This window comes from Talpa europaea, assembly GCF_964194135.1.
Source record: "Talpa europaea genome assembly, chromosome: 3".
In the NCBI taxonomy this organism is placed as follows: domain Eukaryota; kingdom Metazoa; phylum Chordata; class Mammalia; order Eulipotyphla; family Talpidae; genus Talpa; species Talpa europaea.
Genome location: NC_140069.1, coordinates 96,370,550 through 96,389,157, shown reverse-complemented (window position 1 = coordinate 96,389,157; position 18,608 = coordinate 96,370,550). Strand labels below are relative to the sequence as shown.

Here is an 18,608-nt window from a genome sequence, read left to right as displayed (position 1 = left end):
ATATATGTATGTGAGTTTTTTTAAGTATAAAGGATAAGGTCTAAAAAAGAAATATGAGCTGAAAGAATTATTTATAGGGAGCTTAAAGATAAAAGATGAGACTCATTCACAAGATTCCATATAAATTTCCAGATTAATGGTGCAGCATAAAAAGAATAAACCTTCTTATAGTGAAGAAGAATAATAAAACCATTTCCCAAAAAGTCTGGTTTTCAAATTCAGCAAATGTGATCTGAATGACTTTAATTTGGGTGATGGGCAGAATGTAAAAGTCAAAGAGACATATACGCTAACCTTCAGCAACCTAATTCCCAGTGGGGGATGACAGAACTAGTGGGCCTGCATCTTGTGGGAAGGTGAGAGAACCTGGGAGGAAGAGAACCTCCAGCCAAAGTGCTTCTGGCAGGGGTATGGAACAGTTCTTACTGATATGGGGCCTCAGCAGAGGATCCTGGCACTTCAAATAATTACATCAAGAGATGGGACTCATTCACTTAGTTTGGGCTGGTGTGAACTTTCAAGCGGTGTTTAGAAACAGAAAGGATAAAAATGAGGGGAAATGAATGGCAAAGATAAGTAGAGCTACAGTACTGATACTTTTAGGCAGCAATGATTCTCAAAACAGATAGAAGGAGCTTGTATCAATTTAATCTTAGAATATTTGAAACTGTCCACCCAGGAGAAAGTTGTGGAAACTAGATGAAGGAGCCAACTGGACTGTTTCAGGACCCCAAGGGAACTTCAGGCAGAGTCAAAAGCTGGACAGGAAGGCTATGAGAGGGACAAATCCTGCCCAGTGGAGACTCGGCAGTGATGGGGTGATGGGCCTACCAGATTTGTGTGTACCCCAGATGTATTGGACACTAGACATGGAGGTAGCATTGCCTTTTCAGTTTCCACTATTAATGGGGATAGCACTTGCAAAATGATCCCAGGCAGTAACCTCACTGCCTTGGAGCCCAGGCCCAGCTGGACGTGTGCACTGTCTCACCCAGGAGGTTGACTGAAGGAGCAGCCAGTTCAGGCAGGACCTGCCAAGACACAGCCAATTTTGTATATTACTTCTCTTAACAGCCCAAACCATTTTCCTTATTGTGAAATCGATGCTCTATCCCTGTGCAGCTGGATATTGGTATAGTTTTTAGGACAGAAATTTTTAATACATATCAAAAGTCTTTGAAGTCATGATAGCTTTTGACCAATTGTGTAGTGGCTGGAAGTCTAACTTATTAATTTTAAAAATCATAAATAAAGTAAAAATTTTATATGCAAAGATATTCATTATAGTATTCTATAAAATCAGGGAGAATTGAAATAACCAAAAGTCAACAGTAGAAGAGGGAGTAAACAAATTATGGAATAGGCTTTGATGAAATGTTATATAGTGTTATATCATTAATGATAACTAGTGAAAATTCATAATATATCCTGTAACATGTTAAATAACTGCAAAAGCAGCTATGAAGACACCTTTCCCAAATTCCATTTGAGACTTTGGTGGACATGTGTGGAAGAGATAGCATTCAAAAGAAGCTAAAGTAACATATACTCAGTACCTGCTTACTGCTAAGAGCATTTGTATTAGATTATCAAGTTATGGTAATTTCTTCATTTTAAAAAACTGCCTCAGAGAACTTTTCTAATGTGCCCCAGATAAAGGAGTAGGTGCAGTTCTCAGACTGTTTTATCTGACCTGGAAGCCCAAACTCCCTCTGCTCTACTCTGCCCCGTCAACCAACTTTGAAAATTAGTGGAATTTTGACCTCATAATTAGAGTTGATGATTAATATTATGCAGAACAGACAGCTTTACAGAATGAATGAGATTTAACATGATCATATTTTGCTTTGTATTTCCTTTTTTCTTTAAATGAGAAATGTGAGACAGTATCCTCATAATATATGCCATATTTTAAATATATATATATAATGTAGTAATTAAAGGGATGGATGAGAGAAGTGCTATAATGAGATGTAGTGTATATAAAGAAACATGAATTTAAGAGAGCTTTCAGTTGAAATTGTAAGTGCAAACAGAACAGATTAAAAAGAATGAATCTTTTAAAATGTCCAGAGGGGAGCAAAAGCACAGGTCATTCATTCCCTAAAGGGAAGGAGGAAGAGATGGAGCATTTGGGTTCCTTTGCTAAAAACAGTGAAGGGGACACCACCCTCTCACCAGGGGTGTAGGCTGGAGAACAGAGTTCAGCCCTCCCTAGAGATTGAACTCGGTGACCTGGAGTTTTTTCAGTTTTATCTGTTGTTGTGATCCTCTGGGGAAAGGATGTTGCCTCAAAGGACCTTCTGCTTTCTTTTATTCCATAGCTGCAAAGCCCAGAGAAACCTGAATTCCTTCTTCGCTATTGTGATGGGTCTCAACACTGCTTCTGTCAGCAGACTGTCACAAACATGGGAGGTGAGCCTCGGGGGTCCCCACAGAGAGGGCATGGGGTGGATGGGGGGTGGGGTGGATGAAACTAAAGGGAAATATTCCAGGAAAAAGCATGTATTTAAAATAAATTAATTTAAATGGGGTAAGTACTACTAAAAACGTGTTAGAAATTAATGTGTTGAGTGGGTAGAAACTATTCTGATCAAATGGTCTTCAAAGTGGTTCTTCAATATATACAGAAGAGATAAGATTTGTAAAATACTCCCCAACTAGAAGTAATCTGCTCTGCTCCTGTGATATGTGGCTTCAGTTCTATGTGGTTCCTCTCAAAAGCTCACTTGTGTGCTAATGTGTGTCCAGAAGTACATCCAATATGATTTTAAGGAATTTAAACTCTTGGACCTCTTACTGCAAGGCCTCTGGCAGTATGTTCACAGGGATTATGTGTATTTTGGTAAAATTTACTAAGTAGTTATTTTATGTTCTGTTTTTAAGAGGGCCTACAAAATATTTCAGGCTTCAGGCCTCCCAAATCCTGCCTCTGTCTCTTCAGCATTGTATGATGGAGGCTTCCTGGGGTCCCAGATGGAGAGCCCCACACAAGTTAGCACAGGTTCTGAGACACAGGCTCTCAGGGTCTATGTGGTAAAAACTGAAACTGAGGTGTCCCTAAATTTCATCAGACACAAATCTAGGGCTCTCTACCTCTCCCAGGGCCCCATCACCTTCTTTCCTTGGGCTTTTATTTCTTTGACTCTCCTCTTCCTATGTATTGACTGACGACTTCACATGCCTACCTTCTCCCTCATCCTTTCTCTTTAACCATCAGGCCTCCCCCTATGACTGTCACCTCCTCATTGCTGGCCACTGTAGCCTCTCTCTAGTCTCCTAGATTCAGCTCCTGTCACTGCTCCATTCTTTTCATAGTTCCCTGCAACCGAGAAACTGATAGTTTGGTTATTTTTCATATTTTGTATTTCAGCATAGGTCTCAGGGCAACTTACGGATTCACTTTTTTTGAGGCAGGGGCCATACTCTGATGGTATGCACCGTGGTGACCTGAGGGTCAGGGTCAGTATGCTTCTTGAAAAGGGATCCAAAAGAAAAGAAATAAAAGGCCTGCCTGCTCTGGTTAAGCAAACAAGATACACACGCACATCAGAAGATTAAAGGAGATGGGGCAACAAATGCCACAATCGATCAGAGCAAGGAGAAAACAAATGGCTAACAAGGGCCAGGGGAGAGTGGAATTTGAATTAAACCTAGAGAGAAGCTCTGATTTGCAAAACTTGGAAGGAGAAATAATGTACTTTAAACAGCATGCATTTTATGTGCATATTAACACCTACTATGTGCAGGGCACTGTATCAGTGCCATGTCAGGCAACTTAAGAACAGAATATGCTCTGATGAAGAGCATCTTGAACCACATCCAATTAGATCACAGAGGAGCAAGCACAAGGACACTTTCTGCCTCAGAGTAGCTTAGATGACAATGAAGAAAAGCCCTGCGCTGTAGAGCCTTTCTTGGAGGTTGAGCCCAGAAGCTGCTTAGGGGAGTTGGGTTGGGTATCCCAGATGGAGGGAAGCACAGAATAGCTTGGCCTGGTGATAAAGATCACGCTGTCCCAAATAGGTAATATAGGAAAAGAAGTAGATCTGAGGAACTGGTGCAGAGGTTAGCAAACTTTTTGTGTAAAGGGCCCGATAGTAAATAAGTTTAGACTGTGACTCAACTCTGCCATTGCAGTGCAAGAGCAGCCATAGCTATCAAGCTCTCGCCAGCCACTGTAGCACGAGTTCGATCCCCGGCCAGGGAGCTACCACATGGCGCAGCAGACCTCTCCTGACTCTCCCGCTGCTCCCCTTAGCAGTGTATTTCAGTAGATCCACCTGTTCTGTTCCCTACTCTGTCTCTGGTGAATCTTCTCATACTTCCCCGCCACCCTCCGCACCTCTAGCCTGGACCCCAGTTCTTGTATGTATAAATAAATAAAAATAAATCTTAAAAAAAAAGTAGACAGTAAACTGGATTTGGCTTGTGACTGACCCCTCTAGTAGATCAGTTTGGCTTTAAATGTATTGAGTTTGAGATGCCCCTGGGAAATTTATTTGTAATGTCCTACAGACTGACATATGCAGCTCAGAAGAACAAATGGGAATCGGTAGCTGTTACCTATGTTTTATCTTTTTTCATTAAATTTTGTCTTCCATGTATTAATATGTGTGTCTGTAGATATGACAGAGTTTCCAAACAGATGAAACTACCCGTTTGCTGCGATGAATTGGGTCCAGATTCCAAATTACAGACTGAAAATCTATTTCTAAGTAATTTAAGGATCTAATTATTAGGGAGTTTGCCTTGTTTTCTTGATTTGTTTTGGAAACAGAAAATTCCACAAAAATCTTCTCATTTCTCACTAACACTATTGCCATTAGTGTTAATAGCTAGGATTTGTTAAGCACCAGCCATGGACTGTATACTTTCCTTAAATTGTCTCCATATGAATCAGAGAGATTAGGTCTCATACCAAATCACACAACTAGAAAGGAGCAAGAGTCAGGATCCAATTTCATGTAACTGATTACTATTTCATTACAAAGGCTTAACTTATCCATGTTAAAGGCAGGCTAAAAAATTCGGGGCCCTACTTCCATGGGCCTGAATTTTCACTTGGTAGGACACCATATATTTCTGTATTCTGTCATTTTACACACCACCTGTTGGTGTAGCTGATCTTTACAGTTCAGTGCTTCCACCCATTAAAGTGCAGACCTCATCATTTAGGGTTTCACGGCCTTTCATTATTTAGCCCTCTGCTGTGAAACATAATTATATCATTTGTGCCCCCCATAATGTCAGCCAACATTATTATTTCTCATTTAGCAAGACTATAAGAAGATGAGAGCATTTGTCAAAGCTAGGACCTGGAACTGACATCCAAGTGTTTATTGAATAGTCACCAGTGTGTGGAAAGTCTAACCAGCTAGATTCCTGAATCATGTGGCTGATATTTATTTTAACTGTTTTTAGCAACATTCCTCAGGAATGTCACATTAAGGGGTGATGAAAATTGCATAATGAGAAGCAATCAGGGTGGAGCAAGATGATGGAGGCATTTATGATCAGAAATGGGATGCCTGTAATGCACAACTTAATGAAAACTCCCCTTGTTCTCAAAATAACCAACTGCTTTGATCTTTCTTTTTTGTTTTTGTTGGTGTTTGCTTCTTTTTTAGAAAATCCCTGGGAAATTTAAGAAACTTTTCTCTGAACTTGAAAGTTTAACGGTGAGTAGCTGAAGCTAAGGGGACTTATTCTTCAAATTAAGTGCTAATGTTGAATTTTCCCTCTAGATTTTCAGTGGTCAGTATCTACACTCCACCATGTCAGGGATCTTAACCTAGTTCACTTGGTTATGAAGAGTAGCTTTGTTTCCTTTAAAGTGAAGCAAGTTGACACTTAATGCTTCTTTCTCTCCATGGTAAAAGGTAGTGAGATTGGTCCTTTTGATATGACTTGTAGAAGGCAGATATTTTAGTCCTTTTCAAATCACTATTTAATGACCATAATTTTAGTGTACAATCAGTATCTTATGTCTTTTTTCTTTCTACAATTAGGTTTAGATACAAAAATGTATCATTTCTTCTCAGAGCACGATAAAATAGTCTTCGCTTGTTTTTTCTGTATTGTCTGTGAATTATGAGGACAGTATTCTTTGCTGTATACTTAACAAAAGATGTTGGGGGCTACCTCAAGTTGAAAATTATGCAGAATAAACTGTACTAAAGAACCTATTTGAAGAAAATAATAGGACAATCAAAAGGTGCCTGACTTTCAGAGTCATTTCCCTTTATTGTAAACCAATAATTTGACTTTCATTCATTGCCTAAATTTCCCGCCCTCATTTAGTGAGTTAATTCTCCTAGGAAACCTTTATCTACTTCATTCTTAGGAAGAACCTCTATATCTGCGTCATGTTCAAATTGTGTAGCAAAAGTAAATTTAGAATTGTTTCTATAGCACATTGATTTCTCATTCTCTTTGTAATCTGCTTGGTTGGCAGGATCCTTCCCTGAACCACAAAGCCTACAGAGATGCTTTCAAAAAGATGAAGCCACCAAAAATCCCTTTCATGCCCTTACTGCTTAAAGGTAATGATTTTCTGTACTCTCTGTGCTACATAATTCTATCTTCTAGAAACGTATTATTGTCTCTATAGAGGGCAAGAAAAGGACTCCAAGTTTACGTATTTAAAGTAATTTTGACATCCAGAGGTAACTATATTTGCATGTGATTGTTTTTCAACTTCTCACTTTCTTTGGAGATACTTAATTTTATTTGAGCAGACTTTAAAGCTCTTGACTCAACAAAACTTGGCACTAGAAACTTTTGTGTTTTTATTGTACTTTAGTTCTAAGTGCCATCTTATTTTCTTTGCGTCTACAATCCAACTAATTAACCGAGAATAAGACTGGCACAAAGAACCCGAGTATGATCAGTCATGTTCCACCTTTGCATTCTAAGTTTCAGAGACATAGCCCACAGTCTGCTATTGTGTAAGAAATACCTTTGGTTAACACAAGCAATATACTCCACAAAGTACATTAGTAGAGAATGTACTTTATTCTTTCTTGAAAGGGAATCCAGTTAGGATAATATTTGACAACTCCAAGTTATTCCACTAACCTTTCTTTCATAGAGTACCAAATAATTTACAATGAAATATGTTAGTGAAATCTCAGTGGTCTCTTTCAAATGAAGGGATTGAATGGAAAAGTAGTTGTCTTTAATTTGGCCTGTGCTTCTGACATTCAGTATATATCTCATCCTTGTGCTTTCTAGGGAAAGGGAACTTGGGCATTTTCCTTAGCCATGTTTTCATTCCTTCAGAGGGATTTTGTAGGAATACTAATTCATCCAGCTTCCACCCTTCAGAGGCTTGTAACTTCTGCTGTTCAGGCCCCAGAGACTGCATCTAGAAGTGGGATTCTAGACATGAGTTGCCTGGAAACTGGACTGCTGGTCCATCCGTCTGTCCTTTTCCCCTGTCTGCCTCCATTGCCAGCCCCACTGGCAATAAAGCTGACATCCTCTCTTCAGCTCTTCTCACAATTAGAGCCTAGAGAATTATTGTGAGTTGCTACGTATCCCTGCAGCTGCTCATTTGTCTTCATCTAGAATAAAGCAAGAGTATCTGTGAAACAAAAATGCACCAGGACAACTGAGAGACACACAGAATGTTTCATTCAAGTTGGAAAAATATCTGTTAAATGTAAATGGATGAAAGGAGGAGAGATTGTAATGCCAAAATGACGATGTAAAAGTTCATTTGATTTTTCATATTATTTCATATTTACTTTTAAGATAAGTTTATTCAGGCTTATGATTTTTATTTGCAAAATAAAACACCTTCAAGTAGACAGTGAGGGTGGCAGGTGGGAAGTAACTCTTAGAATCATTTAGTCACAAGAAGGAAATGAGGACAGGTCTGGGAAAGGAATTTATTTTAGGTCAAAATAATTTTGAAATAATAAATATTTTAAGGTAATGAGAAATTACTTGACAGTGTCCCTTGAACTTAATTAGATATGAGCATAGCTTTCTGATATATATTAGTGGTTGTCCCAAAAAATTATTTAATGCAGTCAAGTGTCTCACACTTACATCTTAGCTTGGATGCAATTTTCTGCTCTGTTGAATTTATCTAGACCTCTTTGTTGGCAGCAAAACAAATTTCCTTTTTTTCTACTGAAAGTACATTCACTCATTTGCTCTAGTAAATTAAAGTTGTTTTTTCCATTAGGAAGCTTCTTGAGTTTAAGCACTTAATTTTCCTTTATTTTATTTTTTGACATCATAGAAGTAAACATCATTAGTACTCTGTTGTATTTAACGTTACCTTTTTTGTGTGTCTGAAATAATTTTAAAAGGAAATAAAATGAAGGAATTTAAAATAAAATTTTTAATTTTAAAATATCCTTCCTGCAATAAGAAATTTTGGGGAAAAACGGGGAACATTCTTCGGTTTTATAATTGCAAAGTTATTTTCAAAGTTTCAATAAACTGCTTTAGAGCAATCAACATTTTTTTATTTAAATATTTTATTTTATATAATTCTTACATCTTTTTTCACCTTTGCACAATGTATGCATTTTCATTTTGGTTATATTCCCCAGACAATTGCACCCCCCCCTTATTTTGACTCTAGTCCTTCCTTTCCCCGCCCCTCCCTCCCCCCTCAACCCCCTTGTAGTGTGTCTCTGGTTTATAGTTGCTTGTTGATTTTGATTTTTACTTTGTATTGATTAGTCTTTTTCCTGGTCTCTTATTTAGGTTTTCTAAATTCCTGCTATTAGTGAGACCATCCGGTATTTTTCTTTTTCTTTCTGACTTAGAGCAATCAACATTTTAACAAAACTCTTCCTCTCTCCCCCTTTAGCCACCTATTTTATGTTTTGTTAGCTAGAGAAAAAGGACCAAATTGAATGCCTTGGGTGTTAAGAAAGATTAGACATCCCATGTTTCATGTTTTGAGATAGTCAGTTCCCAGTTGGAATTCAGATCAAATCAGCACACAACCTGAGCATCCTTCCAGCCATAAGTTTTTCTGTCTCCCAATTGAATTTTTTAGCTTTTGATTTGTGTTTCCCTTATTTTGTGATGTGGAACCCAGTTCAGGGCATGACGAATGGAAACCCTAAGGAAGTATTAGGAAAGGATCCAGCTGAGCTAAAGGTCGGAAGCAGCTGAAGAATCTATTTCTTGTAGTAGTTTTGGAGATGGTTGTCCTTTTAACAGGCGTCTGAAAATAAACTGACATCCTTCTTGTAGGTTGAGTATGCATATCTTAGAGTAGATATTATTGTTTCAGATTTGTGGGCATATTTAAGTAAAAGGAATGTAGGGTGCTTATATGTTTCTTCCTCCTTATTCACTTGCAATATCTGCAAATAGACACCCAGCAGTTCTGCTATATCAGGTGTTTGGAAGATGTTCAGGTATCTCCAGCTGAGAGGGGTCTCTTAGATGCTCATTTGCCACACAGAACCTGGTGGGTGCCCTGAAACTACTTCACAGCCTGTGACTTAATTTCAGCGGTCTTACTCTTTGAGCTCAACCACTTATTTCTTTCTTGCTGTCACTTATTCATCATCACACACCTGCTGTTAAACTGCATCAAAACCATCAGCCTCTTGAACCCCCTTCTTTTGGACTAGAGTCTCTTCCGGCCGTATCCTTGTGCCTGCACCTACCTAACAGCTCCCATCCTCCGTCAAGGAGTCACATGCATGTACTGACCTGGACAAGTCTCTGACAGTTGGGATAAAGAGAGATAACCAGGAAGAGGAGAGATCTAAGGCCAGAGGGAACAGAACAAGGGAAACAGAACAACAGATTAAGGGAAACACTTAAAAGTTACAGGGGCGCCAAATATGCCATAAATGAACCAGTTGACTTTAATGGGCTGTAACCAGAGTCTGCGTCCTTTCAACTTGAGGAACCAGCGGTGCACAGTGGTGAACTTGCTCCTGGGCTTGAATCCTAGTTCTGACTAGCCACGTTGTGATTATGGACCCAGCTGTGTGTGTTCTTTGGACCATAACGTCTTCACACTCTCTCCCCCTGAAGTTTTACCAAATATATATATATATATATATATATATATATATATATATATATATATTTTAATTTATTTATAGTCTCTTGTGAGGATCAAATGATTGCATGCAGCGTCTACTGTTATTCATAATGTAAAGTGTCATTGTCAGCACCTTCATTGTTATCCTTGCAAACTGAGGAAGAGGATGGCAAACCGTAACACTGGTGAAATGGGCCAGGTGACTCTGAAACAAAACTTGTAATCCGAATTCTCAGGGAGTTAGGACAGGCTAGGCTTTTAAGTGGTGTTTAATGTAGACAGAGTTCACACAGTGCTTTATTTGCTGTGCCAAAAAGGTAAAAGCTAATTGTGTTCATTATTCTTTTCTAAATATTGTCACAGAGTGAAAACTTGCAATTCTTTTCTAAAAGCAAAATCATGAAAGCTACTTAAATAACCAGAGTTTGTTGTACAACTGGGTAATTAATTGTGAATTGTTTTCCTGCTAGGACATCAGTTTTTAAAAAGCTCACAATAATGTTTTAGTCCCTGTGGGAAACTGTGAGATTTGCTTGGGGAAGTGTGGTATCAGTGTGTGTGATAACTGTGACTGCTGGTGCCCCCTGGTGTGCTGTCAAAGCTTGGCAGTGCAGTGTTGGAAAGCGGGTCTCTGCTGCACCTATCTTACAGTTGTCCCATAGGGATCAGCAGAATTAAAGAATTAATCAAATGTAAATGTTTTTCCTTCCTGTTTTTTAGGAAACTTAAGCTATTCTTTACTCTCTTTTATATCAGGTTATTTTAACAAGATTTTTGAAAATTATTTTCGTATGGTTTACCTTCCATATCTGTGCTATAACATGCTCATTAAATTGTAGTACATTTTGTGTTTTAATTCTTATCTGTGAGGCGTTTCTGATGCTCATTGAACCTCTAATCTGAGTTTTTATCAGTCATCCACGGTCAGAGCTTCAACTGCTATATTTATTGTAACCAACTCCCAGATCCCTATCTTGAGGGGTACTCTTGTTTATAGCAGCTAAAAGGAAAGTTTTATTTGTCTTCTGTCACTTTAAATACAGGGTCTTCCTTCCTACCTGAAAATATACCTTCATCCTACTTAGGTTATTTTTACCAATAGTGCTTTCTTTCTACTGATCAAATAGAACCATGAACCTTGCCATCTTCAAACCTGTCCCTTTCCTCACTCATTTTTCATATACAATCAGGTATTGACTTTAAGAACCAAAAATCGGAACTTAAACATCTAAATCTCTGCATTTTAAGTAAAGAAGGCCGCATACACTTTGCCAGGGATTGTTAAAAAGCAAACACATAAATATGAAAATCTGTTGTTTCTGACTATTCAGTTGTTTTCTGCTCAGCCTTCTGGCCTAAAAACATAATGACCAATTAAATCCTGGAATAGCATTAGCTTATAGTAAACAGGAAGAAGTCAACCACTTTGTTGTAAGTGCAAAGCACACACTTGCATTAATGTTACAGTGTTTTCTCTACACTCACAGATATAAATTATACCCTTTCACATCGAATACCACAGAGAGTCCAATTCAAATTGCCTTGTCAGATGCATGGAATAATCCATAATGTTTCAGAAAAATTAATAAGTTGTATTGTATCCAGACCTCTTCAACCCCAGCTCATGATCCACTCCCTATCTTATATATATCTTTTTGTTTTTAATTTTCAGATGTAACATTTATTCATGAAGGAAATAAAACATTCTTGGATAATCTTGTCAATTTTGAAAAGCTGGTATGTAAATTCCATTATTTCTCCTATTCCCCACTGTAAGAGAAATGTGTGCTTTTTGTTGCTGCATCAGGAGACAGATGGTTTAAGTACTTTGCTCCTTGAATGCATGGGGTTTCCATGCACTGCTGCATGTTGTGCATTGTCAATAAAGTGTATTCCAACCTCAGTGTGTTAGCAAGGCTTGAGAACCAAATATGGATATTGGCCTTTTTTTTTTATATGAAACTTCATTAGATTAATATCAGTGGTTAAATGTATATTATTGAACCAGAAATAAAACTGTAAGATTCCTGTCACAATGGTTTCACAATTGTGACATTAAATTTTACTCCTTTAAAGGGCTCTCTCTTTGTCTCAGTGTGTGCTGCTACCGAGGGCCAGAGAGAGCTCTCACTCTGGGAAGGTAAGTCCATCTCCAGGTACTCCCAGCCTGGATATGAATCTGGAATTTGTAGGGTCTGTATATGTGAGGAAGGACCAGGCTTTATCAATCTGCAGACAAATGGTTCTACTTCTGAGCACAGTACAAAATGTTCTCTGCATCCATGAGTAAGATAACCCCATCAGTTCTTTCCTGCCAGGTACTGAAATGCCTTTCCTGAATTTCGACCAGGAGTTTCTCAAGGGAATCAGTCATGCAACGAGCTGCTCCTAGCCTTTCTGACTGACTGTACTTATAAGGACTGAACAGCTGTAAAATAGAAGTGTTCAAAATACTGTTGACTAGGAGAGGAATGGATTTGACTGACAGATGAAATTTGGTGTCAGAGATTAGACTGTCCTTTATGGTTAAAGATGAAACCATTGACCCCTGCCCAAAGAGCCTGTCTTTTGAATGGCCTTCTCAGTAATGGTACTGGATTTATGTGGACTATTTCAGGAACTGGTCCCTGGTTCCCTGTGAGGTTGGAGCAAGCATTTAAGTGCCACAAACTGATGAGTCCCGACCAGGCTTGGCATCTGCTCATAAAATATCCTGCTCTAACTGCCAAGTTCAGATTAGGCAGCAAAGGACTCATGTAATCAACTTCTGTACAACTCAAAAACCCAAACACCTGGAAAATGGAAGATACTATGGAATATCTTGCCATTGCTGCATGATAATCATTTCAGAATGATTACTTCATGGCACTTATTTTTTAAATTGAATATGTCCGTACCTTCTCAAATCTCATACTGTACTAAATACTTTAGGTATTATTGCAAAACTTAAAGTTAAAAAAATAGAATATTTGAGATACCATGGCTAAACCAATATAACCAGAAATAGATAAAGTGTTGGTCTTTTGTATTTATTCTTTAGAGATTTATTCTGTTTTGCTGTGATGATCTGAAAACCACAGAGCACCTACATGCAAACAGAGGCTGAGGGCACTAAGGTTCTAGTGTCTTGACAGGTTAAGCTCGTGTTTGGTGTCAATGAAATGGTTGCAGGAGTATGAAGGTTTTGGTCAATATTTGCTTCACCTTCTGGGCAACATCTCTGGTTCTGAACACCAAATGAGCTTTGGAGAGCATATGTGAAGAGGTTGGATGAGGTGTGTCACTCCAAGTGAAATTCCCTAGAAAGTTCTGGTAACTTTCCCTATGACTAACCTAGGGGGACAGGAGAGAACAATTGATTTCCTATAATTTGACTGTTATCTATTGTTAGTGCAAACTTGTGCTTGACCTTCTCCCTAAATTGAACCGCTGACTTGGTTTAGTGCATTGTGTCATTTCCCCTCAGATAGTGGTACCAAAGTGAGAGAACAATTCCATAAAGGCACATATGAGAACAAGCTATGGGAAGCGTCCTATACCCCTTCTCTCTTTCATTCTGACCAGCATCTCTGGTCCCCCCTGCTTTCTCCAACATCCTGAGGAAGCCTTTTAATGCCAGCTATTATAGTCTGGGGTCTTGCTTTCATATGTGTTCAGACTTCAAACTAACCCTAGGAGCTGAAACAAAGAAAGTCTGAATAATAATCCTTCTGTTAAGGTCAGTAATTATCTATACTCATAATCTTTAAGAAAGTTTAAGAAAATAGAATGGCATGAATAATATTCTATCAAAAATTTTTCATTACTAAGACAATTTTTTTCAAAAGATAGCCAGACGATAAGTGCAGTTACGCAGCCCACAGCCGGCCGTTGCATGCACACATCATGCCCGTGCTGATGTACACACTCCCATGCTCATCGGGTGCTTGCTAGCACATCAGTCCTAAAGACAGCAGATTTTGTGTATTAGTAACCTCCTGGTCCCCTAAGCTCAGGGCTCATAGTATACCTCATGCTGATTCCCTGCTTGCATGGAGAAGACAGGGTAAAGTTAGAATTTTTTTCTAGAAAGACAAAAATTAACGTAATCACCTCACATAAGCCTGTGTTATACTTGGATGCCAGAGAAGAAACAATTTCCCAGTGCTGTCAGTATTTTCAAGGAGTGTTTAACAGCAGAGGACAGGGTTTCACTTAAGCTAAAACAGGATCATCTTTCACAATAATGAACCAATAGAACCTAAATGAATTAACTTGTGAGAAGCCAATTCCTCATGATGGATATTAGCTCAAGCCAGCTAGCAGATAATTCAGTGCATTATCTTTATCTGGCTGATACAGACCAACACATTAAGTCAGATGATGCAGAGACCCAGTAGCGCTCATTGGATCTAATAAGATTTCCATTGTTCCCTGTGCTGCCTCAGCAACTCTAAATGTTTCCTTTTCAAACTGTTAAAGAATGAAGAACTAAATGCTTTCTCTTTTTCTTCTCCTCGTCCCTGAATAGTAAAAGCATCACTTTTACCATATCTTCCTCTTTCTTAAAGATGAAGATCAGGATTCAGGTTTCAGTGTCGCAGTCAGTCCCGTGCCGTGCAAGAGCTACGCAAATGGCCCATGATAGAAATCAGCCTGACGCCGTGACCTAAAATGATGAGAGAGCTGTCCTGGGAATAGTGGGAAATTTGGGGGAAGGAAATACAACAATACAATCACAGACACGAGTCAGTTCTCATTTCCTTTACAAATGCAGCACAAGCTACAGCTCTAATGACTGTCCTATTTAATTTGCCACTATCAAGTAGAAATACTTTAGCAATAAAATTGTGAGAGCAGTTTCATAAGTAGGTCATATTCATATAATGTTTCTGCTATTGTGCTGGATTTCAAGTAAAAAAAAAATGTCTTCATGTTAACATTATTCTTCTAGCAGTAATTCGGTGAGGTTTGCTGTGTGTAGATGATCCTATGTTAAGGCAGGATATTGCAGGTGGTGGCCCAGCTAGGGAGGCATGAAAGACCCAATAATGAATAATGTTGATTCTTGAACAATAGGATGATGTTCACATTTCATAAGAAACAATGTAGGAAGCTAGAACATAACAACAACAGTGTTAGAGATTATTCTGGCAACTGTCTAAAAGAAACTCTGATAGAAAATGGACACATCCTAAATCCCATCTTTCCTTTGCTGTGGAAACTGAAATGTTGAAACTGGAAAATCTGGTACAAGTACATAGGTATGAGGTGATGAGAGATTGTCAAAAGCAACTTTATGTTTTAAGACTCTTACTAGAGATCAATGAAAACTTTAAGGAAATCAATCAACATTTAATACTGAATACAATAGGAAAGAATGTAAGTTATAAGCAGAGAATAGTCTTTTAAAGATACTGATGTTTTTGAAAATATGTGGCTTTCATAAATATCTCATTTCTTGTCACCACTTGAGATATCACAAAAGTTCCTACCTCTGTTCACCAAGCATGTCTGAGTCTCTGTGTGTAACTCGTGGTAGGTGCTGAGCAAGCAAAGCCCTCCGTGCTACCCTGACTGGTGGAAGGGAAAAGTTCCATAGTAATTAGCACAACACGGAGCTAAGGTATAGTGTACAAAAAATGGGAATGTTGAGAAAGGAGCCTCCCAAGTACAAAATGCCATCTCAGAAAGGTGTCATGAAGAGGAGAAACATCCCCTGAAGTGAAAAGCATAAGCAAATTTGGTCAAGTGGCTTGGGGGTGGGTGTGCTAGTTTCTCTACACTGTTTTTTCCCACAACTCTGTTAGTGTCTGTGCAGCCATGCTTGGGAGCCACAGATAAGAGCTAAATATCCTTTTGTAATCCAAGCTCAATATAATCAGTTCAAGGTAGGTCTAGCTCCAATATAGCTCTTCTGTTTACTCACAGAGGTGTTAGACTCTGCCCCGTCTTAGCAGGCACCTCTATGTCAGCAACACCATAAATGGCCCTTCCAGTGATATGGTTCTTGTTCTGTTTTCCAGCATATGATTGCAGACACTGTCCGAACCCTGAGACACTGCAGGACTAACCAGTTTGGTGAGTAATTGAAGTTGGGTATGGAAGTAAATGCACTATATGTGGATATAGACTGTGACTCTATCACAAGTATTTGGTGGTAATAAATTAAAGAGTGTAAAATATAATATGCATAGTTTACCTGTACTGCATCCTCTCTTTGTTTCATCACTGCATGTTTGGGATGCAGAAGATATGATGTGGCAGCTTTTTATCCTCTTAGGCAGCAGGTTCACACTGTGCAGAGTGAGTTTGGACTCTAGAAGGTTATACTGGTCTGGCTGCCTTGGTCAGAAGCACTCCTACCCCTGACCCAGAAAGTTTCATTTGTTTGTCCCTGGGCTCAGAATTACCGTTGTTTTCTCGTGGTCACCCATCCTTCTTGCTTGGGGTCTTCTTGGGATAGGAATCTAGTTTGAAAGTGCCTAAAGCAGCCTTCGAGATTCTTCCCTCCCTTCCAACAAAACTTCCTCTCTGGAGCTGCCTTTCACTGAAAATATCTTCTGAGCACTTTTGTAGACTCCCCACTGTGACTGATGTAGGACTATTTGCTCCTTTTTAAATCTCAGGCAAAATTTATACTGTATTTAAATGGTGTTAAAACATTGCAGGAAGGAAGGAAGGAAATCAGCTTTATGGAGTCAAGTTGCTTTCACAGGGCAAAGGAATCCTGGTATCAGAGGCAAAGGAAATATTTACCCTGTGGGTGCAGAGCAGAAAACTGAGGCTCAAGAGGTTAACTCACACCACCACTATCCAAAAGTGGCCCCCACTATCCAAAAGTAGAGTGTTCCTATGAAACCCTTTGTAAGCTGGAATCAACCTAAAGCAAAGAAGCCACTACCATTAATTTATATGGAAAAATTTGTGCATGTTCTCAGAATCAAAAAGTTACCTACCAGGCCTCCCCTGGTGGCGCAGCGGTTGAGCGCTGGGCTGCGAAGCTGCCCACAGCCTCTGCGGAACCAGTTTGATCCCCGGCCACCAGTGAGGGTCCCACATGGCGCGACAGACCTCTCCTGCCATGCCTGCTGCTCCCCTCAGCAGTGTATTTTGTCAGACTGTCTGTTCTGTTCCCCACTCTGGCTCTGGTGAATTCTCTCACCCTCCCGCACTTCTGACTGTACCCAGTGCTTGTATAAATAAATAAATAAATCTTTTTTTAAAAAAGAAAGTTACCTACCAAGTTATACCAAATAATACATAAAACCTAAAGTAACATTAACATATAAGAAAAGCAGGAATGCAGTGATAAACACACAGACTGTATGAAGTCACTCTGGGGAGGAGCTTGGCCTCACCTCCTGGGATGCCCCCCCACACCCTAGTCTCTAAAACAACTCCTGCAGAGCTGCTGCAGAATGCTGTTTTCATTTTTTACCTTTTTCCCTAAAGGTGAAAATTCTCTTTGGCTCTCTTATGGTTATGGAAAGCAGGTACCAACATAGATCTTTCATAAAAGTGAAGTGGCATAAAGAAAACTTCGGAAAAGCGGGGAGAATGCCTATATTCAGACACAATCTACCTAACTTCCTGGCCCATACCTTTCCTTTGCTTGGCAGATTCTATAGGATATAAAGGGCTTTAAAAAATAGAAAGTTGAATTCAATAATTGTAAATCAGTGGCGACCACTAAGTAAAATGTAAGGTAATACACTTCTTGCTGTAAAATAATTTCTTTCAACAATTCAGAAGTATATGTAAACCAGAAATATCAAAGCCCACCTCCCAAAGAAAATACTAGTAAAACCTGGTGCATAGTTTTAAGAAATTTCTTATGTCTTTGCTGGTGTTGGCTATCAATATTGCCCCCTAACAAAGTAACTGAGCCTCTATATGTATTGCAAAGTTTCTGTTTGAAAGAGATAATTATAACTAATTTAAAAATATGCATGTCAATTAATACCATTTAAAATGTGCTTATATAAGTTTCCTTTAGTTTCACAAGTACTATACAGTTATGAGAGAAATAACACTAACATCATGGAGATACATTCAAATGTACAAGCATAATATTGCTGATGAGTAATGGTTTCATATTTCTTTCATCTTCCTTTGCTTCTCAAGTTTTTATGAGTACTCACTAATTCTAAAGAATCAGTCTCACTATCAAGGAACTGTGGTTTAAATACACTACAAGTATGTACAGAAATTTCTATTGACTTAATTGACCCTGCCTTGAACCTCCCACCACAAAGCAAAAGAGAAATTAAATACCTATTAAGGCACTGTGTGTACTGTTGTATGTATCTTTAAAAATCCGTTTAGCGACTGAATTCTTTAAATTCATTTTGACAGTTTATGTATATTTCGGCATAATAAATCATTATCACCATTTGGGATATAATAAGATAATGCTAACCAAGCCACTGATAAATGCCATGCAGGTGTCACTTTTCATGGTTCAACCCATTTATTTTGCCATTTATTTAAGTCTGGGTATTAACAACAAAATTATCTTTGCAGAATCTCTTGTCTAAGCTAATAGTTACTAAACCAAAAGCAGTCTCTTATTGTCTTCCAAGGGAGGTATTCT

The 18,608-nt window shown here is 38.7% G+C and overlaps 1 protein-coding gene across 1 annotated transcript in view; it reads left to right on the top strand.

Annotated features, from left to right (window-relative positions):
• RAPGEF5 (Rap guanine nucleotide exchange factor 5) overlaps window positions 1–18,608 on the top strand; it is a gene marked incomplete at both ends in the record, with an annotated part of 218,864 nt that overhangs the window by 198,732 nt on the left and 1,524 nt on the right. Inside the window, 5 exons of the mRNA XM_084230165.1 lie at window positions 2,325–2,415; window positions 5,631–5,681; window positions 6,458–6,545; window positions 11,706–11,770; window positions 16,039–16,093. Of these exons, the coding sequence (XP_084086291.1) occupies window positions 2,325–2,415; window positions 5,631–5,681; window positions 6,458–6,545; window positions 11,706–11,770; window positions 16,039–16,093 (350 nt within the window). The remainder of the gene's footprint in view (window positions 1–2,324; window positions 2,416–5,630; window positions 5,682–6,457; window positions 6,546–11,705; window positions 11,771–16,038; window positions 16,094–18,608) is intronic.